Source organism: Pan paniscus, chromosome 5 (genome assembly GCF_029289425.2).
Source record: "Pan paniscus chromosome 5, NHGRI_mPanPan1-v2.0_pri, whole genome shotgun sequence".
NCBI classification, from domain to species: domain Eukaryota; kingdom Metazoa; phylum Chordata; class Mammalia; order Primates; family Hominidae; genus Pan; species Pan paniscus.
The window spans coordinates 57,721,831-57,746,430 of record NC_073254.2 but is presented as its reverse complement, the minus strand read 5'-3'; the positions used below and the strand labels follow the sequence as shown (position 1 = coordinate 57,746,430).

General features: G+C 49.8%; 3 protein-coding genes across 9 annotated transcripts in view; 1 reads left to right on the top strand and 2 right to left on the bottom strand.

Annotated features, from left to right (window-relative positions):
• The window catches only part of TTBK1 (tau tubulin kinase 1), a 48,028-nt gene extending 44,999 nt beyond the window's left edge, over positions 1–3,029 (bottom strand). Inside the window, exon 1 of one of the 4 annotated variants that reach the window (XM_057302495.2) lies at positions 2,763–3,029. In XM_057302495.2, the coding sequence (XP_057158478.2) occupies positions 2,763–3,026 (264 nt within the window). In that variant the 5' untranslated portion in view covers positions 3,027–3,029. The remainder of the gene's footprint in view (positions 1–2,762) is intronic. The other 3 variants (XM_034962125.4, XM_034962126.4, XM_034962130.3) reach the window with 3 other exon arrangements.
• A 13,942-nt stretch (positions 3,030–16,971) lies between these two features.
• Positions 16,972–20,896, top strand: DNPH1 (2'-deoxynucleoside 5'-phosphate N-hydrolase 1). Its single transcript, XM_034962124.3, has 4 exons — positions 16,972–17,268; positions 20,132–20,200; positions 20,386–20,496; positions 20,648–20,896. The coding sequence occupies exons 1-4, from the start codon at positions 17,073–17,075 to the stop codon at positions 20,794–20,796; spliced, it is 525 nt and encodes a 174-aa protein (XP_034818015.1). The 5' UTR covers positions 16,972–17,072; the 3' UTR covers positions 20,797–20,896.
• Positions 20,897–21,928: 1,032 nt separating this feature from the next.
• The window catches only part of CUL9 (cullin 9), a 42,418-nt gene continuing 39,746 nt past the window's right edge, over positions 21,929–24,600 (bottom strand). For all 4 annotated transcript variants that reach the window (XM_003833264.7, XM_034962120.3, XM_034962119.3 and 1 more), the window contains 6 exons: positions 24,123–24,197; positions 23,872–23,982; positions 23,617–23,734; positions 23,116–23,249; positions 22,346–22,419; positions 21,929–22,264 (listed from right to left, as the gene is read on the bottom strand). In XM_003833264.7, coding sequence (XP_003833312.4) covers positions 22,069–22,264; positions 22,346–22,419; positions 23,116–23,249; positions 23,617–23,734; positions 23,872–23,982; positions 24,123–24,197 — 708 coding nt within the window. In that variant the 3' untranslated portion in view covers positions 21,929–22,068. The remainder of the gene's footprint in view (positions 22,265–22,345; positions 22,420–23,115; positions 23,250–23,616; positions 23,735–23,871; positions 23,983–24,122; positions 24,198–24,600) is intronic.

The following is a 24,600-nucleotide window of genomic DNA, read 5'->3' as shown; positions in this document are numbered from 1 at the left end:
ATAAAGGCCAGTGCAAGGGAGATACAGACTACAAACTAGAGATGTTTAAAATCAGCAACAGGACACACATGTTGACCAATGAAGAAGAGGAAAATGACAGTGAACAGGCCGAGGGGAAAGAGACATACTCTAACTGATGCCAGGAAGACTTGCTGACCACGGGGGCATACCAGACTGGGACCCTTTCCCTTGTAGGGGAGGCCTGGGCTTTGGCTCCCCCTTAGGGGAGTCCCTGTGCCACAAAATGTCCATGGAGCTGTGCAACAGAGGCTTAGTGAAAAGGGAAGACCTGCTACCCAAGGGGTGACCCATGGGACACCCACACCAAAGTGACCTGCTAATCAGCCCTGGGAGATGTGGTAATCAAGAAAATGAGGGGAGGCACTAAAGCCCCTTGAGGGTGGTGTTAACTGAGGGGGATGGAGGTGCTGAGAATCATACACCTTTCTCAGGGTGAGCTGAACCCACTGACACAGCCATGGGGTTGGGAGGTCAGGATATAAGAGATGGGGTGAACACAGGTGATGGACTCAAGACATGGATTTCAGATAGACAGCAACCTTGTGGCCACTCCAGAGGGACAGAAGTGGGCTGAACTGGGGAGGACAGGAAAATGGAAGGGGCCTAGCAGGAGGCAGGAGAAGTGAAAGAGAACAGCAGGTCTGGGTGGGCATGGGGTGAGAGAGCCTCTGACCACACCTTTCTGTGTCTGCTTAGGAATCGACAAGAAAGAACACATCTCTCCTCGAATTAGGACAGGTAGAATTTGGATATCAGGGAGAGTTTCCCAATGGCGGGGGTTGGGAAAGACAGGCACATGTTACCGGAGAAATGCCCATGTGTGCATGTGTGTATGTCTGTGTGTGTATCTGTGCATGTATCCTTCTGTGTGTGTATGTTTCTTTGTGTGTCTTTCTTTGTCTATCTTTTCTGTGTGTCTGTGTGCTTTTCTACATGTATCTCTGTATCTGTGTGTTCTTGTGTGTGTTTTGTGTCTGTGTGTGATATGCATGTGTGTAGGCAAGGGGCCAGAAGACATGACTTTCTGAGATTTCTGCCAACCCAGGACAGGATTTGGAACCAGGATATTTTCCTCTTCTCTTTCCCTCACACTTTTTAGAAGCACACTACCGTGCCCTCACAATGACCCTGGAGAGTCACAAATAGAGAAAGAGGGAAGTTACTTAGGCTGGGGTTTGGGGGTTGCGGGTCGGGGGAGGAAGGTGGCTAAAGAGATGTATAGATGGGGTAGAAACTACATAAACCCACCTTTCCTTGGGATGAAATAACTTCCCAGGGCTCTTGCATCTAGACATCCTGCCATAGGGGACAGGGTGGGACGTGGAGGTGTGGAAACCACCTTCCAATTCATGATGGGCCATGGTGGACATATGGAGAAGGGATCTTCATGGGGAGGGACGCTGCCACTCCTTTTCTCTTTCTTCAAGTGCCTAAGCTGAGCTGTTTCCTCCAATCCTTACAACTTCAGAGCATCAGGACTTCCCTCTTTCTGCCAAAGTGGGATATGGGGCATCAGGAATTTGAAGGGCAGTGAGGGCAATGGCAGGATGAAGGGAGAGGTAGGGATGGGGGTTCTAGAATAAAGGTGGAGGAGACAGGTTGAGGACAAGACTGAAGAAGCAATTGAACTGGTGGGAGGGGGGCCTTCAGAAGCTAAACTGGGTGAACTCTGGTGGGCTTTCCAGTCCTGGGACAGTGGATCTGTTAGGTTGATAAGGAAAATTTGTGTCCTGCTCTCATTTTATAGATGAGCAAACCAAAAAGAAACAGATGAGGCAAGAGAAGGAAGAGTGGAGCCAGGAAGATAAATGAGGGTTACCTGCTTCTCCCTCTCCACCCTCCTTCTCTCTGTGTCTGAGGACTATGCTCAGCTGAGACTGGGTTGGATGATACAAACATGGGACACTTGGCTGCCCCGTTACTGCCGACTCAGACCCCTATGTGCACATGGGGGCATGGGCACATGGTGAAGGCGAGGGCTTATGCAGGAGTTTGTATGAATATCTGTCAGAGAGTGCAGGTAGGAGCATGTGGGGCCAGTGATGGTACACAGGGGTACGTGGAACTGGTGGGAGCTCATCATGACCTGTAAATACAAGTGTTGATGTGTAACTCTGCAAGGTGTCAGCAGGTGTGTGTGGGAATCTGGGAGCCCAGGTAAGGAGAGGTGATGGAGACTAGCGAGGGGTGATGGGAACAGGTGAAAGAGGTGTGGAGGGAGGCAGAGGGGAATGGCAGGGATGAGGAGCGACAGGATCAGAGGAGGGGAGTGGGTAGGATAGAGACCCGTGAGAGATAATGATGACAGGCAAGGAAGAGATAGGACCATGGGAGGAATCTCTGGGCACAGTTGAGGGGGTGAGGAAGTAGGTAAGAAGGCAGGTGGGAGGCATGGAGGGACTGAGGACAGGGAGGGAGGTTACGGAGACAGCCGAATGATTCGTCAGGGATGACAGGAGAGCCAGGGGTGAAGCCATGGGGACAGGGGACGGAGGTGAGTGGGGAGGAGCAAAGTGCCCGGAGGACGGGTTGGGGAGGGAGGTCTGTGTGCTGGGGACAGGGAGCGGCTCCAGGCCTCGGCGCGGCCCAGGCGGTGTAGGCCAGCGTCCCAGCCCAGCGGGCGGCGACAGCAGCGCGGAGGGGAGCCCAAGAAGGCTGCGCTGGGAGGCGAGCCAGGCGGAGCCCCCTGAGCCCACGAAGGAGCCCCCGCCCCGACCCCGGCCCGCCCCGCCCCGCCTCACCTGCTCTGTGCCCGCTGCGGCTGCGGCTGCGGCGGCGGTGGAGGCAGCAGCTCCGGGCGGCGCATCCCCCGGGGCCGGGGCGGGGCGGGGGCGGCTCAGTGCGGCGTTGGGTGACCCGCTCCCTCCGGCGGCGGCGGCCTTCCGACCCGGATCATCCCGGCCCGGCCCGGCCCCGATCCTCCTTGGGCGACGGCGGCGGCAGCGGCAGAGCGGGGAGCTGCCCACAATGCACCGCGCCGCCAGCATCAGCACCAGCCCTGACATCACCGCCCGCCGCCCGCTCTGACATCACGGCTCCTCCTCTGACATCACGTTCCGACGGCCCCGCTCCGCTCTCCTCCAGCCCTGGGACTCTCTGGCTGTCCCGCTCCAGCTCTCAGGTTCTCCTTACAGCTCTCTGCCACTCGCTTGACTCCATCTCCCAGCACAGCCCCATCACTCCTTACCTGTTCCCATAAAACTCACCTGTCTCCATCACCCTTTATCTTCCCCACTCCCAGCATGTCTAAAATTCCTCACCTGACCCATCAGTCTCGCCTGATTCCCCACTCCATCCTCTACATGTTTATATCGCCTTCCTCTCAACTCATCCCCCTCTCCTGTACCCATCCTCCCATACGTCCCCATCACCCACCACTTCTGGGACCATCCCACACTCGCACCCACCACCCGTCATGTGCAATTCTCACCTCACCACCTATATGCTTTATCTTTTGGCTCAATCTGTGTCTCTCTTTCTTTGGCCCTTTCTTTCATTTGTGGACAAACTCTGCCATTGGTTTTTACTGCTTACCAAATAAGATGGACACTCTTTACTGTAACATCAAAACATCTTCCCAACATGGACCCATAAGGCCATTACTCCCCTTCTGACATGTTGGGTTACTCAACAACTCAACATTCCAACATTCCTTGAACAACAAATTCTGCATGCCGCCTGTCTCTTTCAGTTTCTTCCTTCTTTTTTTTTTTGAAACAGGGTCTCACTCTGCTGCCCAGGCTGGAGTGCAGTGGCACAGTCTCAGTTTATTGCAACCTCTGCTTCCTGGACTCAAGCGAGTCTCCAGCCTCAGCCTCCCAAATATTTGAGACTACAGGCATGAGCCACTATCCCCGGCTAATTTTTGTATTTTTTGTAGAGACGGGGTTTCACCATGTTCCCCACGCTGGTCTTGAATTCCTGAGCTCAAAGCCATCTGCCCACCTTGGCCTCCCAAATTTCTGGGATTACAGGCATGAGCCATTGTGCCCAGCCAGTTCTTTCCTTCCTTAATGCCTTCAACAAATGCATCAGAGCAACTTCAATAATAATAACAACAACAATGGGCCAAGTGCAATGGCTCATGCCTATAATCCCAACACTTTGGGGGACCAAGGCAGCAGGATCGCTTGAGCCCGGGAGTTCAAGACTGGCCTGGGCAACACAGTGAGACCTCATCTGTACAAAAAATTTAAAAATTAGTTGGGTGTGGTGGTGTGCACCTGCAGTCCCAGCTACTCGGGAGGCTGAGGGGGGAGGATTTCTTGAGCCCAGGAGGTCAACACTGCAGTGAGCCGTGATTATGCTACTGCATGCCAGCCTGGATGACAGAGCGAGACTCTGTCTCAATAATAACAACAACAACAACAACAATTGCAGCAGTTATTTACTTCTGCCAGACACTACTCTAACTTTACATATGTTAATTGCTTTAATCCTGATGACAACCCTATGAAGTAAGAGTACTATTGTTATCCCTTGTTTTATAGATGAGGAAACTAAGATACAGACAGGTTAAGTAATATGCATTGGGTTACACAGCTAGAAAGTGGCAGAGCTGGAATTCAGTCCCTGGCTCTGGAGTCCATGGTTCTAATCACCACACTGGGAGGAAAGATCATTGAGCCTGCAAGAGTAGTCAGGGAAGGCTTCTTGGAGGAGGTACATTCAACTGTAATTTGAGGAATTAGTAGAATTAGTAGAAGTTTGCCAACAGACAAGTGGGACCAGGGCAGAGCATGAAAGAGACTTCCAGGCTGAGAAGACAGCATGAGATGAGGCTGGGGCGGGCGTGTGCAAGATCATGAAGGATCTTGTGTGCAGTGCTAAGAAGATTAGATTTTATCCATTTGGTTTTTGGAAGTGTAGTGGATACTGTGGAGAGCCATTCAGATCTCCCTCCAGAATGTAGGTGCTTATTCTCCCAGATATGAGATGTTGAAGGCTGACTGCTTTCAGCTGACCTGTTCTCTGGGAATTGCCCTTGGCCAAGGGAGCTGCCTCATCCAAGATCATACCCCCTTCCTGGGACATCCCACATCCAGTTGATGAGTATAAAGGCCTGACCCCCTTGCTTCAACTGGGGACAGCTCTGAAGGGATATCCTATTTTCAAAATTAATAGGGACAGCTGAGGCTTCTATTGAGACTATATCAGAGCTCAACTTCCCCTTCCATGCAACCTTGCCTTCTTCAGTCCTCCACAGAGGTTGATCACCAGAGCACTTCCCAATAAACTTACTGCGCGATCATCTCTGTCTCAGAGGCAGTGTCCTGGAGAGCCTGATTTTCAGATAGGAAACCACTGAGGAGTTTTGTGCAAAGATGAGACATGGTCTGATGTGAGTGTTGGGTTAGAATTCTAGTTTCTTTTTTGCTTTTGTTTTCAGTACTTTAAAAATGTTGCTCTATTGTCTTCTAACTTGCATTGTTTCTGATCAGAAATTTGCAATTTTCCTATCTCTGTTCCTTTGTATGAAATATATGTCTTTTATGCATCTGTTTTTTGCTTTGTTTTGTTTTGTTTTGTCTTTTGAGACAGAGTCTGTCTCTGTCACCAAGACTGCTGGAGTGCAGTGACACTATCTAGGTTCACTGCAACCTCTACCTCCCTGGTTCAAGTGATTCTCCTGTCTCAGCCTCCCGAGTAGCTGAGATTACAGGCGTGCACTACCATACCCAGCAATTTTTTGTATTTTTAGTAAAGACAGCGTTTCACCATGTTGGTCAAGCTGGTCTCAAACTCCTGACCTCAAATGATCTGTGCGCCTCAGCCTCCCAAAGTGCTAGGATTATAGGCATGAGCCACCGCGCCCAGCCCAATGCCTCTGGTTTCTTTTAAGATTTTCTCTTTGTCACTGGATTTAGCTATGTAAGCTATTTTATGATGTGTCTTTTTTACATAGTTCATGTTTTGTAGGGAAAAGAGATCAGACTGTTACTGTGTCTATATAGAAAGGGAAGACATAAGAGACTCCATTTTGAAAAAGACCTGTACTTTAAACAATTGCTTTGCTGAGATGTTGTTAATTTGTAGCTTTGCCCCAGCCACTTTGCCCCAGCCACTTTGACTCAACCTGGAGCTTACAAAACATGTGTTGTATAAAATAAAGGTTTAAGGGCTGTGCAGGACGTGCCTTGTTAACAAAATGTTTACAAGCAGTATACTTGGTAAAGGTTGTCACCATTCTCTAGTCTCAATAAACCAGGGGCACAATGTACTGCTGAAAGCCACAGGGACCTCTGCCCTTGAAGGCGGGGTATTTTCCAAGGTTTCTCCCCATGTGATAGTCTGAAATATGGCCTCGTGGGATGAGAAAGACCTGACCGTCCCCCAGCCCGACACTCGTAAAGGGTCTGTGCTGAGGTGGATTAGTAAAAGAGGAAAGCCTCTGGCAGTTGAGATAGATAGTGGAAGGCCACTGTCTCCTGCCTGCCCCTGGGAACTGAATGTCTCGATATAAAACCCGATTGTACATTTGTTCAATTCTGAGATAGGAGAAAAACTGCCCTATGGTGGGAGGCGAGATATGTTTACAGTAATGCTGCCTTATTATTCTTTACTCTGCTGAGATGTTTGGGTGGAGAGAAACATAAATCTGGCCTATGTGCACATCCAGGCATAGTACCTTCCCTTGAACTTAATTATGACATAGATTCTTTTGCTCACATGTTTTTTGCTGACCTTCTCCTTATTATCACCCTGCTCTCCTACTACATTCCTTTTTGCTGAAATAATGAAAATAATAATCAATAAAAACTGAGGGAACTCAGAGGCCGGTGCCGGTGCAGGTCCTTGGTGTGCTGAGCGCCAGTCTCCTGGGCCCACTGTTGTTTCTCTATACTTTGTCTCTGTGTCTTATTTCTTTTTTCAGTCTCTCGTCCCACCAGACTAGAAATACCCACAGGTGTGGAGGGGCAGGCCACCCCTTCATGTTTCTTGTGCTTGGGTTTGAGATTCTTGTATCTGTGCATTTATACTTTTCATCAAGTTGAGAAATTTTTCAGCCATTATTTTCTTAAATATTTTTTCTGCCCTCCCCTTTCCTTCAGGGACTCCAATTACCTTGTGTATTAGGCCACTTGAAGTTGTCCCACAACTCAGTGATGCTTCACTTTTTCCCAGCCGTTTTTCTCACTGTGTTTCATTTTGGATAGTTTCTATTGCTGTGTATTCAAGTTCACTAATCTTTTCTCTTACAGCATCTAATCTAATATTAATTCCATCCAATGTATTATTTTTCATTGTTGTTTACAATTCTGGAAGTTCGATCTGGGTCTTTTAAAATCTTCCATATCTCAGTTTTTTCTTCTAACTTCTTAAACATATGGAATAATTATAATGACTACTTTAATATATTTTTCTACTAATTTTATCTAAACAATTTCTGGATTAGTTTCAACAGATTTTTATTCTTACTATGGGTCATATTTTCTGCTTCTTTCCATATCTACTAATTTTTTACTGGATGCCAAATACTGTGAATTTTACCTTGCTGAGTCCTGTATATTTTTATATTTCAGTGAATATTATTCAGCTTTGTTCTGGACTGCAGTTAATTTTTAAGAAGCAAAAACAGGCCAGGCATGGTGGCTTATGCCTGTAAATCTCAACATTTTGGGAGGCAGATGCAAGAGGATTGCTTCAGCCCAGGAGCTCAAGACCAGCATGGGCAACATGGAGAGACCCTGTCTCAAAAAAAAAAAAAAAATCAAAAATCACCCAGGCATGGTAGCATGCATCTGTGGTCCCAGCTACTTGGGAGGCTGAGGTGGGAGGATCGCTTGAGTCCAGGATGTCAAGGCTGCAGTGAGCCATCATCATACCACTATACTCCAGCCTGGGTGAAAGAGCAAAATGCTGTCTCAGAAAAAGAAAAGAGAGAGACAGAGACAGACAGACAGAGAGAGAGAGAGAGAGAGAAAGAAAAGCCAGTTTGATCCTTTCAAAGTTTACTTTAAAGTTTTATTAGCTTAGACCAGAGCAGCGTCCAGTCTAGGGTTAATATTTCTCTGCCACTAAGGCAAAACCTATTTTTTTTTTGCCACCAAGGCAAAGCCCTATGAGTTTTCCATATGAGCCAGTAGGAACAGGCACTAGTTCCATCCCTGTATGAGCTCAAAAATTGTTAACTCTGTGGCTTTCAGATGTTTTTCCCTACCACGGATAGTTCCCTCATACACATGTGTTGATCAGTCCTCAGCTATCTATTCATGGAACCCTCTGAACCTCTCCAGAGCTCTCTCTCTCCTGTCCTGTACGCTCTCCTGCAAACTAGTGGCCTTGGCCTCCCTGGACTCCCAGCTCTATCTCCTCGATCAAAGAGACAGCCAGGCTCAGCCTGGGTTCCTCCATCCTGCAGCCTGGTAACCTTGCAGGCAATAAGCTGGGGCAAATATAAAGCTCGTCTACTTTTTTTCAGTCTTTCAGGGATTACAGTACTGTTCTGTGCTGCCTGATGGCCAGTGTTCAAACATTATTGCTCTATATTCATATATTCTGTCCAGTTTTTTAGTTGTTAAAGATGGGAGGGTAAATCTAGGTCTTCTGCTTCTTGGCCAGAAGAAGACATTTGATCTGGGTGTTACACGGCAGGAGTGTGAGGATAGACTGGAAGAGCTTCCCCAGATGCTTGATTTCTGCCTTCTTTGAGTCACTCAGTCCTTTGCACATTAATGCATGGCGTTAGCCTGATTTCTCCTATTCTTGAGCTAAGGCTGGCTCCCCCCAAAGCCAAATGGAGTCAAAAATCTCAGATGCTCTTCTTTACTCCTTTCTGTAGCTCTGTTAGTGCCCATTGAATGTCTCACACAAAATAAATGCTTTTAAAGTGTGTCGCCAACCTGTACATTAAAAGGGATTTAAGGCCGGGCACAGTGGCTTGTGCCAGTAATCCTAGCATTTTGGGAGGCTGAGGCAGGAGGATTATTTGAGCCCAGGAGATCCAGACAAGCCTGGGCAACCTGGTGAGACCTCGTCTCTCTGGAAAATAAAAAATGAATTTAACAAAAATTAGCCAGGTGTGGTGGCGTGCTCCTGTGGCCCCAGCTACTCAGGAAGCTGAGGTGAGTGGATCGCTTGAGCCTAGGAGGTCGAGGCTACAGTGAGCCATGATCATGCCACTGCATGCCAGCGTGACAGAGCAAGATCCTGTCTCAAAAAAATAAATAAAGGGGACTTAAAAGATAAATAAAAATAGGTAAGGTTAAACTATACTGTCTAGAAATGCACATTTGGGTGATAAAACCATAATGAAACTTAAGGGGCCGGGTGCGGTGGCTCACGCCTGTAATCCCAGCACTTTGGGAGGCTGAGGCGGGCGGATCATGAGGTCAGGAGATCGAGACCATCCTGGCTAACACGGTGAAACCCCATCTCTACTAAAAATACAAAAAAATTAGCCGGGCCTGATGGCAGGTGTCTGTAGTCCCAGCTACTCGGGAGGCTGAGGCAGGAGAATGGCGTGAACCCGGGAGGCGGAGCTTGCAGTGAGCCGAGATCGCGCCACTGCACTCCAGCCTGGGCGACAGAGCGAGACCCCGTCTCAAAAAAAAAAAAAAAAAGAAAGAAACTTAAGGACCTTTAATGAGTTTTTGTCCTCACTATAAAAGTAAGGGCAGTGGTTACTTTTGGAGGGAGAAAGGTGGCTGTTTGGGATGGTGCACATGGAAACTTCTGGGTAGTTGAAGATCTATTTTGAGATGATATGGGTGCAAGAGTGTTTGTCTTACAATAATTCATTTGTTTAGGTGGTTTTCTGTAGCTGGGTTTGATTTTATAATAAAAGTATAATTTTATTGGTATACCCCCGCATGAATGAATGAATGGTGAATTATTAATACTTCTGGGTATTTGAAGATCTATTTTGAGATGATATGGGTGCAAGAGTGTTTGTCTTATAATAATTCATTTGTTTAGGTGGTTTTCTGTAGCTGGGTTTGATTTTATAATAAAAGTATAATTTTATTGGTATACCCCCACATGAATGAATGAATGGTGAATGATTAATACATCTGGGCATTGAGTATCAATGGTTGCTCACATCAAAACAGAGAGACATCCCGATGCTATGTGCCCATGTTGGGATTACACACCACCCCTTGTGAAATAGTGTTGCCCAAATTCAACCTGAATCTGACTAACCCTCTACATCCAACTCCAATGTACAGGAAATAAGGAATATAGAGGAACATGTCCAAAGACATCACAGGGATATAATTGGCAAACTTCAGACTGAAGGAAACTGCAGGATGAGAGAGAGAAAGATAGAATATATGGGGGAAATGTATATATTAAAATAGACTTAAAAGGCATGTCAACCAATCATAATATGCGGATCTTGATTTTAAATAAATTACAAACATTTATAACATTTGTAAGACAAGAAATTTGAACACTAATGGAATATTTGATGACATTAAGAAAATTTTGTTAAATTTTTCATCTATGATATGATAATAATATTTTAGTTCCTTTTTTTAATAAGACGGGGTCTCACTATGTTGGCCAGGTTCGTCTTAAACTCTTGGCCTCAAGCAATCCTCCCACCTCAGCCTCCCAAAGTGCTAGGATTACAGGCATGAGCCACCAAGCCCAGCCTTGGTTACATTTTTAGTAAAAAAGAGTTATCTTTTAGAGACATATATAAAAATATTTATAAATGAAAAATGTAATCTGAAATTTGCATCAAAATAGTACAGTGAGGAAATTTAGTATGAATACAGATGAAACAAGACTGGCCATAAATTGATAATTATTAAATCTGATACTATTTTCTCTACTTCATATTTTGCTTTGTTAAAAAGTTTTACTGTTGCAAATGGCAGGATTTCCTTCTTTTTAAAGACTGTTTAATATTCCGTTATACACACACACACACACACACACGTATTGCCACCACATCTGGCTAATCTTTTAAATTTTTTGTAGAGGTGGGGTCTTGCTTGTTGCCCAGGCTGGTCTCAAACTCCTGGATTCCATCAATCCTCCCACCTCAGCCTCCCAAAGTGCTGTGATTATAAGCATGAGCCACAGTGCCTAGCCTACTGTAGCTTTATAATATATTTTGAAATCAGACATGAATGAACATGGAGGGCATTATAGGGAAATAAGCCTGTCACAGAGGGACAAATAATGCCTAAATTCAACTCATATGAAGGATGTATAATGGGCAAACTCATAGAAGCAGGCCAAGCCTGCTAACAAAAATTGGCCAGGTATGGTGGCACCTGCCTGTAGTCCCAGCTACTTCGGAGGCTGAGGTGGGAGGATCACTTGAGGGGTCGAGGCTGTAGTGAGCTGTGATGCCGTGATGGTGCCACTGCACTCTAGCCTGGGTGACAGAGTGAAACCCTGTCTCAAAAAAAAAAAAAAAAAAGGAATCTTTCTGTCACTCCCAAAATGTTTTCTTGTGCCCTCTGCAGGCAATTCCTGCTCCCACCCCCAGCCTTAGGCAACCCCCAGCATTTGGTCTGCTTTCTGTCTCACCAAATATGCCTTTTCTGGACATGTCAAATAGAATCATATGATATGTAGTCTTTCGTTATTCTCTGTATCAGCATATAAATTTGACATTTTCCATAATAAATATAATTTTTGTTTAATTGAACAATGACTTACATATGTATAGCACTTTATTTTTAAATGGACTTTATTTTTTAGAGCAGTTTTAGGTTCACAGCAATACTGAGCAGAAGGTACAGAGAGTTCCCACACACCTCTGCCCCCACAAATGCACAGCCTCCGCCATTATCAACATCCCTACTGGAGCGGTACGTTTGTTACGATCGATGAACCTACATTGACCATCATTATCACGCAAAGTCCATAGACTACATTAGGGTTCACTCTTCATGTTGTACACTCTATGGGTTTGGATAAATGTATAATGACATGTATCCACCATTATAGGATCAAACAGGGTAATTTCACCGCCCTAAAAACCCCCTGAGCACTTTGTGTGTGTGTGTGGTTTTTTTTTTTTTTTTTGAGACAGAGTTTAGCTCTGTCGCCCAGGCTGGAGTGCAGTGGCGCGATCTCGGCTCACTGAAAGCTGCGCCTCCTGGGTTCACGCCATTCTCCTGCCTCAGCCTCCCAAGTAGCTGGGACTACAGGCGCCCGCCACCATGCCCGGCTAATTTTTTGTATTTTTAGCAGAGACGAGGTTTCACCGTGTTAGCCAGGATGGTCTTGATCTCCTGTCCTTGTGATCCGCCCACCTTGGCCTCCCAAAGTTCTGGGATTATAGGCGTGAGCCACCACGCCCGGCCTTTTTTTTTTTTTTTTTCAGACGGAGTTTCGCTCTTGTCACCCAGGCTGGAGTGCAGTGGCACGATCTCACTCACTCCGCCTGCCTCGGCCTCCCAGAGTGCTGGGATTACAGGTGTGAGCCACTGTGCCTAGCCTATATTTTCTAATGTGCCTTCACATACTTCACTGCACCATGCTCAAACCAGGTGAGTAGGGCAGGATAACATTTCTTACCAATTTTATAGATGAGGGAACAGGCTTGGAGAGTTTAAAGGACCTGACCAAGGTCACAGAGATAGTAATGGAATCAAGATTGGCCTCCTGGGGCCGGGCACAGTGGCTTATGCCTGTAATCCCAGCACTTTGGGTGAAACCACATCTCTACTAAAAATACAAAAATAAGCTGGGCGTGGTGGCGGGCACCTGTAGTCCCAGCCACTTGGGAGGCTGAGACAGGAGAGGTGAACCTGGGAGGTGGAGGTTGCAGTGAGCCGAGATCACACTACTGCATCCAGCTGGGGCGACAGAGCAAGACTCTGTCTCATAAAAAAAAAAAAAAAGAAAGAAAAAAAAAGAAGACTGGCCTCCTGTCACCTGGTGAGATATTTTCCCTGTCAAGCTGCCTCGCTAGGCTCCCCACTGCCCTCATTCCTCCATCCCATCACTTAGTACCCCGTTCCTCCAACTCGGGCCTCTCTGCATTGAGCCAGAAGGTCTGAGCTGCAAGTCATGGCTCGCTCTGAGTCCTCACCCAACTGACAGTGGATTAGAACCAGTCTCAATGCCTTGTTTCCCAACTGGAGAAACACAAAATGTCCCTTCTACACTTTTACTCTTCTATTCAAAATATCCCTTCAGCCTGAGGTAGAAAGGAGATCCCAGCCAGAGCAGAGGTGTGGCCCCCAAAGAGATGGGGGCTGGCTGGTTTATGTATTGATTTATTTACTTATAAGATACAGAGGCCACTTTAGGAGGCCGAGGCCGGCAGATCACCGGAGGTCGGGAGTTCAAGACCAGCCTGATCAACATGGTGAAACCCCATCTCTACTAAAAATACAAAATAAGCCGGGCGTGATGACACATGCCCTGTAATCCCAGCTACTCGGGCAGCTGAGGCAGGAGAATTGCTTGAACCCAGGAGGCGGAGGTTGCTGTGAGCCGAGATCTCACCATTGTACTCCAGCCTGGGCAACAAGAGGGAAACCCTCTCTCAAAAAAAAAAATAAATAAATAAAAAGATACTGAGAAACAAGATGGTGTGTGTGTGTGTTTGTGAATGTGTGTTCCTTGTCTTTGGGGGGGAATGGAGGGAAGGTGTGAGCGAGGATAAGGAGTGTTGGGGAGATTGCCTGTCAAGTCTGCTGGCACATGAGGCCTCCTTCCTAATCTGTGTATGCATGTTTGTGTGTGTGTGAGAGAGGGCACCCGGAGGTGGAGGGACAGGTGTGCAGCTGTGTCTTCTTGTTTGCCCCATGGTCCGTGTATACCTAGCTGGGCCCAGCAGAGCAGTGGGCAGAAATACTCTGAAATCTCTATCTCCCTTTTGTATCTTAGCATTAAAAAGATACATATTGTTGCATCTTCTCTGCAATTGCATACTTCAGTATTTTAATAGTTATCTTTCAGGAAGAATACGGAAGAAAACACTGATGGAGCTTTCCTCTGGGGAGTGGGGCTGGGGTCTCAGGACTTTCTTTCCACTGCATACTCTCTTGTTCCATTTGAAGGTTTTGTCATATATTTGTGATTGTCATAATAAAATGAGGATGAAATCAGTATTGGTGAACAATGAGTGCTTGCCTGTCTCCCTGAAGATACCGCCTCTATCAGCCTACTTACTACAGGGCTGAGCAGACTGTGAAGTGCTATGAAATACATCCTCTCATTTAAACCACTCATTCATTCAACAAATATTTAATAAATGTTTCTTATGTGCCAGGCATAGTTCTAGAAACCAGGGATAGGCTAGGCACAGTGGCTCACACCTGTAATCCCAGTACTTTGGGAGGCTGAGGTGGGAGGATTGCTTGAGCCCAGGAGTTTAAGATAAGCCTGGGCAACATAGTGAGACCCCATTTCTATAAAAAATTAGCCAGGCGTGGTGGCACTCGCCTGTAGTCCCAGCTATTCGGGAGGATGACGAGGGAGGATTGCTTGAGCCTAAGAGTTTGAGGCTGCAGTGAGCTGTGACCATGACACTGCACTCCAGCCTGGGTGACAGAGCAAGACACCATCTCTTAAGAAAGAAAAGGAAAGAAAGAAAAGAAAAAAAGAGAAAGAAAGAAAGGGAGGAAGGAAGGGAGGGAGGAAGGGAAAGAAAGAAGAGAGAGAGAGGAAGGAAGGAAGGGGAAAGAAGGAAGAAAGAAGAAGAAAGAAAGAAAAAGAAAGAGAGAAAGAAAGAAAGAAGAAAGAAGGAGGAAGGAAGGAAGGAAAGGAAGGACGGGAGGGAGGAAGGAAGGAAAGAAAGAAAAAGAAAGAAAGCAGGAATACAGCAGTGAACGACCTACTAGGTATAGAAAAACATGCAACAAAATTAATAAGTTATATGGTGTATGAGAAGGAGAAAAGGCAAGGTAGGGAAGGGTGATAGAGAGTACTGGGGGATGGAGGGCTGCCATATTGAATAGGGTGATCAGGGAAGCTGAAGTGTGAACAAAGACTTGAAGGAAATGAGGAGTGAGCCAGGAAGCTACCTGGGAGAACAGTGTTCCGGGCAGAGGGAACAGCAAATGCAAAGACTCTGAGGCAAGGGCATGGCTGACATGCTTAAGGAACAGCCAGGAAGCCAGTGAGGTGGCAGAGAAGTGAATGAAAGTAATAGAAGCTGGAGTTAGGGAAGTAAGAGGGTGACAGGATCATCTGGAGCCTTGTGAGCTACTGTGAGGTTTTCAGTTTTTACCCCAAGTGAGATGGGAACCACTGGAGGGTTTTGAGCAGAGGAGGGTCATGACCTAGATCACTCAAGCTGCTGAGTGGAGAGCAAACTGTAGCAGGGAAGGGCCAGGGGAGGTGTATAGAGAACCCTTGACATAAGTAATTCCATCTTAGAAAGACTCCATCACTGGGCACATTCGCTTATGCCTGTAATCCCAGCGCTTTGGGAGGCTGAGGTAGGGGGATTGCTTGGGTCTAGGAGTTTTGAGACCAGCCGTGGAAACATAGTGAGACCTCGTCTCTACAATTTTTTTTTTTTTTTTGAGATGGAGTCTCACTCTGTTGCCCAGGCTGGAGTGCAGTGGCGTGATCTTGGCTCACTGCAACCTCTGCCTCCCGGGTTCAAGCGATTCTCCAGCCTCAGCCTCTGGAGTAGCTGGGACTACAGGATTGTGCCACCACGCCTGGCTAACTTTTTGTATTTTTAGTAGAGACGGGGTTTCACCGCGTTAGCCAGGATGGTCTCGATCTCCTGACCTCGTGATCTGCCCACCTCGGCCTCCCAAAGTGCTGGGATTACAGGCATGAGCCACCGAGCCCGGCCAATTTTTTTTTTATTAGCTCAGCATGGTGGCACGTGCTTGTAGTCCTAGCTACTCAGGAAGCTGAGGTGGGAGGATTCCTTGAACCCTCAAACTTGAGGCACGAGTTTGAGGCTGCAGTGAGCAATGATCGTGCCTCTGCACTCCAGTGTGGGCGACAGGGACCTTGTCACCAAAAATAATAAATAAATAAATAAATAAATAAAGTTTTAAAAAACTTCATCTTACATTTCAAAAGGCATCAAGCCAACAGGGTCCAGATGTTCGCCTAACCAATGGAGACAACACCCAACCAGATAAGGGCATCACCTTTTACTACAAGTCCTCATCAGAGGACTCAAGGACCATAAAATGAGCAGGACTTCAGCAGCTAGACACGGCCACCTTAACAGACCGAGTCTTGCTATCACTCGTGCCCAGCACCTGGTGTCTGCCTCTGAAGGCTCTGCCCAAATCAAGGACTCTTCCTTGCAAGCTCTTGATGACTATCCCCATCAGGCCGGGACTCTGTCCACAGCACTCTCCTTGGACTGGTTCGTTAACCCCTTTTCTCTTGATGTTAAATGTTCTTGTGTTTGATGTGAAATTTTAACCTGTAACATTTATATGCTTACATATAATACTATGGATGGTTTGCAATACAGTCTGACTTGTGGAGTGGCTCCAGCTTGCATGCCCGCAGCTCTGACTACCGAGTGAACAGGTGGTCCTAAGGAGAACTGACTTCTTGGGAACTCCATGTGACGCCTAGCTTTTGTGATTGAAATAGCATCAATAAAAACCTGATCTTGTGGGCAGACACAAAGGTGGGTGGACCTGGTTCTGTCTGACCTTGAGCAGTTCACGACATGTGGAGACCTGTTAGGAGGCTGTGGAGAGCCGAGAGGAGGCTTAGACCAGGGTGGTGGCCCTGTAGGCGGTCGTGAGATTTCAGATTTGGAAGGACGAATCCACACGAGTTGTCAATGGATGGGACGCAGAGTTTGAGAGAAAGGGACCGATCCAGATGACTCCGAGGGTCTTGGGCCTGAGCAGCTGGGAGGATGCAGCTGGGGAAGACGGCGGGGAGGAGGGGAGCAGAAGCGGGTGAGGTGGGGAAGCCCTCGAGTTCTGCCTGGACAAGGTCAAGTTAAGGTGCGTGTTAGGCATCCGAACCTCAAGTCCAGGAAGGGTGTGTTCCCGAAAGGGTCCCGGCTGGATCCTCCCAGCTAGTCGTCCCCATTCCACAGATGTGGACTCAGCAGCCGGGCTCTGCGCTGGGCCGGGCGGGGTCACGTGGCCGCGGGCTGGCGCCCCCTGGCGCCGGAGAGCGCGGGCCGCTGGGGAATGGCTGCTGCCATGGTGCCGGGGCGCAGCGAGAGCTGGGAGCGCGGGGAGCCTGGCCGCCCGGCCCTGTACTTCTGCGGGAGCATTCGCGGCGGACGCGAGGACAGGACGCTGTACGAGCGGATCGTGTCTCGGCTGCGGCGATTCGGGACAGTGCTCACCGAGCACGTGGCGGCCGCCGAGCTGGGCGCGCGCGGTGAGGCCCTGGGGCCGCGGGCCGCGGGGACGCGGGCGGGGACCTGGCTGGGGGGGCAGGGACCCGGCCTGTCCGCCCCCCCGACCCCCGGCAGCTGCGCTCCCGGCTCCCGGAGCCCGCCCTCCTACCCCGGTGCTCCATCCAGCGCCCCAGCCCGAGAAGGAAACGGGCCGGGGCTCGGGCTGCGTGGGTCCCAGCAAGCCTGCGGGTGTAAGGCAGACTCAGCATTATCTTGACCTTTGGTTCCTTCTTGGAGAACTCTGTCTTCAGCTGCTTTCAGAGCGTTTGTAGGGTGCAACAGAAAGAAGGTAGATTGGGCTGCTTTGCTTGGGCTCAGTTCCCACCTCACCCGCTGGAATCTTTTCCACCACCCAACACGAAAGGTATCCTCCTGCCTTCCCACCAACTTTTTTTGTTTTGTTTTGTTTTGTTTTTGAAACGGAATCTCACTCTGTCGCCCAGGCTGGAGTGCAGTTGCGTGATCTCGGCTCACTGCAACCTCGACCTCCCGGGTTCAAGTGATTCTCTTGCCTCAGCCTCCCGAGTAGCTGGGACTACAGGCACGCGCCACTACACCCGGCTACTTTTTGTATTTTTAGTAGAGACGGGGTTTCACCATATTGGTCAGGCTGGTTTCGAACTCCTGACCTCAGGTGATCTGCCCGCCTCGGCCTCCCAAAGTGCTGGGATTACAGGCAGGAGCCACCGCCCAGGGCCTGCCTCCCCTTTTTCTGTGAAGACATCAGCACTCTTTTAGACCTGGCTGACCCCAGTTCTCACTATTACCCTCTCTCACATTTTTGTTTTGTTGATACAAGGGCCTCTCTGTCACCCAGGCTGGAGTGCAGTGGTGCGATCATAGCTCACTGCAGCCTCGGCTTCCTAAACTCATGATCCTCTAGCCTCAGCCTCCTATTAGCAAGGACTGCAGGGGCACGACACCATGCCTGGCTCAAAATTTTTCTGTAGAGATTGGGAGTCTCACTATGTTGCCCAGTCTGGTCCCGATCTCCTAGCCTCAAGTGATCCTCCCGCCTCAGGCCTCCCGAAGTGCTGGGACTATAGATGTGAGCCCCCATGCTGGCCTCATATTCTCTTTCAGGCCATTATTGTGTTCTGCTCCTGGCTGCTGGGTTTTTCTTTCTCTTTCTATTTATTTAGTTATTTATTTGGAAACAGGCTTGTTCTATTACCCATGCTGGAGTGCAGTGGCAAAATCTCAGCTCACTGCTAACCTCTGCCTCCCGGGCTTGAGCAATCCTCCCACCTCAGCCTCCCAAGTAGCTGGGACTACAGGTGTGTGCCGCCATACCTGGTTAAGTTTTGTATTTTTTATAGGGACGGGATTTTGCCATGTTGGCCAGGCTGGTCTTGAACTCCTGAGCCCAAGTGATCTGCCTGCCTCAGCCTCCCAAAGTGTTGGGATTACAGACATGAGCCGCTGAGTCTGGCTGGATTTCTCTAAAGCATATTTGATGTGCTGGTCTGGAATCTTGCAGATCCTTCCAGTTTGAAAATTGTATCTTGAATGCTTGTGCTTCTGCTCAGAAAACCTTAAGTGGTTTCCACTTATCCTACCCAAGAGCAGACCCACAATTTGTGGGACCTCATGCAATTCTGGGAGACCTCTTTAAAAAGACAAAAATCACAATACAAAGTTGCTGATGGTTTGGAAAGGGCCTGTGCAAGTGGAGGACCCTGAAGCTTACAGCTCATTAGTTCATGGTATATCCAGACTGCCTGGTGGCTCTCCAGGTCTTTAGTGTCATCTGAGGGAGCCTGTTAAAAATGCAGGTTCTGATCATCTGGGATAAAGCCTTCGAATATGTACTTTTTTTTTTCCCCAAGACAGAGTCTTGCTCTGTCGCCCAGGGTGGAGTGCAGTGGAGTGATCTCCGCTTATTGCAACCTCCTCCTCCCAGGTTCAAGCTATTTTCCTGCCTCAGCCTCCCGAGTAGCTGGGATTACAGGCGCCTGCTACCACACCTGGCTAATTTTTTAATTTTTAGTGGAGATGGGGTTCCACCATGTTGGCCAGACTGGTCTCAAACTCCTGACCTCGTGATCCTACCGCCTTGGCCTCCCAAAGTGCTGGGATTACAGGCGTGAGCCACTGCGCCTGGCCCGAATCTGTACTTTTTCTTGTTTTTTTTGAGATGGAGTTTTGCTCTGTTGCCCAGGCTGGAGTGCAGTGGTGCGATCTCAGCTCACTGCAACTTCCGCCTCCTGGGTTCAAGTGATTCTCCTGCTTCAGCCTCCCAAGTTGCTGGGATTACAGGTGTGCACCACCACACCCAGCTAATTTTTGTATTTTTAGTAAAGATGGGGTTTCACCATGTTGGCCAGGCTGGTTTTGAACTCCTGACCTCAAGTGATCCACCCGCCCCAGCCTCCCAAAGTGCTGGGATTACAGGCATGAGCCACCGCGCCTGGCCCTGGAATCTGTACTTCTAACGAGCTCCCCAGTGGTCCTACCCTGATGCGGTAGGCTGAGCCTCACTGTCCTGGAAGATAACATTTAATCAAGCTAGGACCTGAGATCCCTACCTTCTGGGCCCAGGATGCCTCTCCTACTTTTGGCTAAGTGCCCATGCACCTTTCCCTAATCAATGTCATCCACAGTTAGTGCTGCTTATGTTCTCATTCGGCCCTAATCACATGTCCCACCTTGCGTAGGGTTTAATTTTTCTTTTTGTGGCTATTCCATTTCCTCGCTGCTTTGATGAGATTGTCATGTTTGGTCAGGTCATCTGGCACAAGGCTCCCACCCTCCCTGAGCAGGGTGGGTATGGACATACAAGGGCATAGGAGTTACTGGGAGCCAGCATGAGGCATGTCCTTGACCAGCTTTCCCTCAACACAGGGGAAGAGGCTGCTGGGGGTGACAGGCTCATCCATGAGCAGGACCTGGAGTGGCTGCAGCAGGCGGACGGTGAGTGGCGCTCCCTCCTTCCAGCACCTAACTCCTCTGGAGTGCTGGGTTCCCCTGGACATCCCAGCTCCACACCTAGAAGGGACTCCCAGAGTTCCCTCCTCACCACAGCCACACCGTCATCTTCCTTATGAACCTCAAGTGCCCCCAATGCTGAGGCTTCCTCTCATCATCTTTCCTCCCAGTGGTCGTGGCAGAAGTGACACAGCCATCCTTGGGTGTAGGCTATGAGCTGGGCCGGGCCGTGGCCTTTAACAAGCGGATCCTGTGCCTGTTCCGCCCGCAGTCTGGCCGCGGTGAGCACCCCAAGCCTCCCTCCTGGCTTTCTATGGACCCAGCCCTCAGCTCCTTCCCTGGTGGGCTCTGAGCACCGCGCCTCTCCCAAGGGGTAAGGGAGCTGTGAGGGTGTGGATGGGAGGCAGCTTCACCTTTCCCTGCCCTTTCCAGTGCTTTCGGCCATGATCCGGGGAGCAGCAGATGGCTCTCGGTTCCAGGTGTGGGACTATGAGGAGGGAGAGGTGGAGGCCCTGCTGGATCGATACTTCGAGGCTGATCCTCCAGGGCAGGTGGCTGCCTCCCCTGACCCAACCACTTGACTTAATCTTTCTTAAATTCTTCTATTCTCAGACATTGCTCTAGTACCATTCCTTCCTCTTAGCCCCAGGAGCAAATTAAAAGGTACAGTTAAAATCCTAACTTTCTGTCTTGTGTGAGTCATGGGGGTGGGGCAGGTCCTCAGTAATACCCTTTCCTGCCACACTTCACTTCAAGATAGATGCTTTAGAAATCTCTAGGCCGAGAGGAGGACAACTCCTAATGCCCTCAAGCCCCCTCCTCCCCAGGAACACTTGGGAGGAGGGCCGGGTGCGGTGGCTCACACCTGTAATCCCAGCACTTTGGGAGGCCGAGGTGGGCGGATCACGAGGTCAGGAGATCGAGACAATCCTGGCTAACACGGTGAAACCCCGTCTCTACTAAAAATGCAAAAAATTAGCCGGGCGAGGTGGTGGGCGCCTGTAGTCCCAGCTACTCAGGAGGCTGAGGCAAAAGAATAGCGTGAACCCGGGAGGTGGAGCTTGCAGTGAGCCCAGATCACGCCACTGCACTCCAGCCTGGGCAACAGAGCGAGACTCCCTCTCAGAAAAAAAAAAAAAAAAAGAGTTGGGAGGAAAGGCTGGGCACAGTGGCTCACGCCTGTAATCCCAGCACTTTCAGAGGCTGAGGCGGGCGGATCACCTGAGCTCAGGAGTTCGAGACCAGCCTGGCCAATGTGGGAAACCCTGTCTCTACTAAAAATATAAAAATTAGCTGGGCATGGTGGTGCATGCCTGTAATCCCAGCTACTCAGGAGGCTGAGGCAGGAGAATCGCTTGAACCCAGCAGGCAGAGGTTGCAGTGAGCCGAGATCACACCATTGCACTCCAGCCTGGGGGACAAAAGTGAAACTCCATCTCAGAAAAAAAAAAAAGAGTTGGGAGGATGGTTGCTCCTGCGGGTGGCCGTCCCTCTCTCTGTCTCCTCTGAACTGGGCTGGGGCTGCACCTGGCCCTTTCCATGCCAACCTTCACCAGCTTAAGTCAAATGAGTCTGCTCTGAGCCTTCTCGGAGGATAGAAGAGTCCGGAGGTCTAAAGGAAACATAAAGATGAGGGGTGTGGGTAGATATGAGGCCAGGGCAGTGGCAACTTGGCTGGCCCCTGGTGAAGCTGTCAGCCTGCTCCCAGAGATGTGTGTGAGAAAGAGACCTTTATTCAGCAAACAGGAGGCACTACAGACGCTGGGAATCCCCCTCCCCATGACAGGGGCAGCTCCCGCCCCCTCAGCCCCGTGACTCTGGGGCTGCTCTAGGTGTTTCCTGCATCTGCCCCCTCAGTCATAGGCCTCATCTTCATCCTCCTCCTCATCACCAAAGAAGAAAGTCTCTTGGTCCAGGTTCTCAGACTCATCGTAGGAGAAGCTGTCATTGTCCAGCTCCTCATCAAACTCATCCTGCTGCCACTCGGGCACATCATCCTCATCGTCTTCCTCCTCCTCTTCCGCCTCTGGCCCTGAGGAGGCCTGGGGCCTAGGGAGAGCCACCACACTCAGCCCAGAGGAGGCTGCCATGTCCCACTGCCTCCTCCATGGCTCTGCCCACCCCACTTACTGACTGCCAGGCATGTTGGGTCCTTTTGCCTCCCAGGCCTCTACTGATGGACTCTGAAGACCAACCCGGAAATCCTGGTGAGCAGACAGAAGGATTTGAGAAGGAGGTAGAGGGCATGGGGCCTTTGGACCCAGCATTCCTTCCACTGATGCTCTGGGAGGGCCAAGCTCCTGCTAGGACTGCTCCCCTCCCAGCACAGCACTTCATGAAACACTGCCTTTGTGAGTTCACCCACAGATGGTCTCCAGGGATACGGGGTACCAGGTGAGGCACACCACCCTGTGCTTAAAGAGCTTACAGAATCTATGTCTTTTCTGCCCATGTGACTTACCAGTCAGTAAGCAACCTGAGGACAGGACTCACAGTTTAGACTCAGCATCAGTGCATTAGAGCTGGAGAGAGCCTGGGAGAGCCCTTGCTCCAGTGACCCAATCCCCTGATGCCCACTCCTAGGATTTCAAATCCCTATCTGGGAAGTACAGTCTGGAAAAGTTCCCCAAGTGATTCTGATAGGCACCTGACCAAATACCCTTGATGTGGGCTAGCCAACCCCTTTATTTTGTAGGAATCCCCAGGAGGTGAAGTGATAGGGTCCAGCAGCATCAGGCAGGTTGGCCCAAAAGCCGGGATGTGCGCCCAGGTCTAACATCCATTCACCCGCTTTGCTGCCTTTCCTTCTGGACTCGCCCCAGGGCAGGGGCTGTGCTGGGACAGGAGGACCTCAACTCCCGCAGAATGCAGGAGCAGAAGGGGTCTGGGCTGGGCAGTACCTGGGCAGAATGCTGCAGGATGGCAAGCAGCCTCTCCTGGATCCGCCGGAGCAGCTCCATGCCCGTGCTGAGGCAGTCAGCCCGCAGGAGGCGCAGGGAGGAGGCCAGGTCTCTGCACCGCAGCAGGGTCTCCTCTGCAGAGGGGGCAGGCACAGAGGCTCCCTCCCTTCTCATTCTCATCCATTCCTTCCTCCAACAAACACCTATGGAATGTCTACCAAGCGCCAGGTGCAGCTCTAGACATTCTCATGAAGCTCCCTAGGGGAGCAGGGTAAAGACCAGAAACCAAGAAACATCCACGAACATCTGCGCCCTTGGGCACCTTACAATGTAGGCTTTCGACCTGAGCTTTAACAGCCAGGCAGTGAGAAGGCCATGAAGAATGAAGAGGAAGAGGAGAGAGGGAAGGTAAGGGTGCCGCTTGACCTGTCTGGGAGGGACCGGGCTGTGCAGCAGAGGAGAGGAGGCAGGAGGAGGGCCTGGCTGGCAGGGGTGGCTCACCCAGGAGGATCTGCAGGGCATTGGTGTGCAGCTCCAGGTTCTCTGTCTGCTGCTCCACCACATCCATGTACTCTGCGTCCTGGCTGTAGAAGCTGTACACACAGGCGTAGGCCAGCACCTGCAGGGGCTCCCATCAGCTCTCCCGCCTGCCCTCTCCTCATTCCCTTCATCCAGGCAAGTCCGATGAAAGCAGCCAAGCCCCCCAGACCCATTTGGCACACCCCTCCCCTGCTCTCTTCCCCCACCCGCTACCACCTTCCGAGCCTGCTCCAGTCCCTGGCAGGCATCATTGAGGAAGGTGAAGGATCTGGGCGGGGGCACTTCATGGATGGCAGACACCCGGTTCCGCAAGTTCACAGCAAACTCCTGTGTGGAGGAAGGTGTATCAGTACCAGCACAGGTGGCGCAGCACCACTTGCCCGGTCAGACCTTCAGCCCACCCCCCTCCACCCCACCACCCCAACCTGCTTCTGCAGGCATCTACCCGCTGTTTCCTCCCGACTCACCCGCGCCTGGTGATGGAAAGTGCACCTCTCATTATAGTCCTGAAACCGCTTCTCCTGGCGAGCTGCCTTGCTTACCTAGCAAGGATACGTTGAGAGGGCTATTGGGTGTTTTGTTTGGACAGGAGGGAGTTAATAAGTGGAAAAGCCAACATTCATGGAGGCCTTTCTACACCTCCCCCGATTATCTTCATTCAGTCCTCATGACTGTGTGGAGTAGGTCATATTATTCACCCCTTTTGCAGAGGCTGTTGAGGCTTGGAGAAGTAAATGAACTTGCTCAAAGCCACATGCTAAGCAGCAGAGCCAGGCTCTAAATGCAGGGTCCCTGCTCTTTCCTGCTCTGCCCTGCTGCCTTCTGAGAGTGCCCAGCCCTCCCCAGCCTTTCTGTAGCCACCTCGGTATGAGAAGTCCTGTTCTGGAGCTGAAGGTCCCTGTGAACATCTGCATTTCCAGCATCTGCAGGCCCAGGTGGCTCTGT

What these genes read in the sequence shown, in the direction of transcription:
- DNPH1 (XM_034962124.3), top strand. Translation starts at nt 17,073, where the DNA reads ATGGCTGCTGCCATGGTGCCGGGGCGCAGCGAGAGCTGGGAGCGCGGG. An exon ending in GTGGCTGCAGCAGGCGGACG is followed by an intron (nt 20,201 to 20,385) that starts GTGAGTGGCGCT and finishes CTTTCCTCCCAG; the next exon opens with TGGTCGTGGCAGAAGTGACA. An exon ending in CCGCCCGCAGTCTGGCCGCG is followed by an intron (nt 20,497 to 20,647) that starts GTGAGCACCCCA and finishes TGCCCTTTCCAG; the next exon opens with TGCTTTCGGCCATGATCCGG.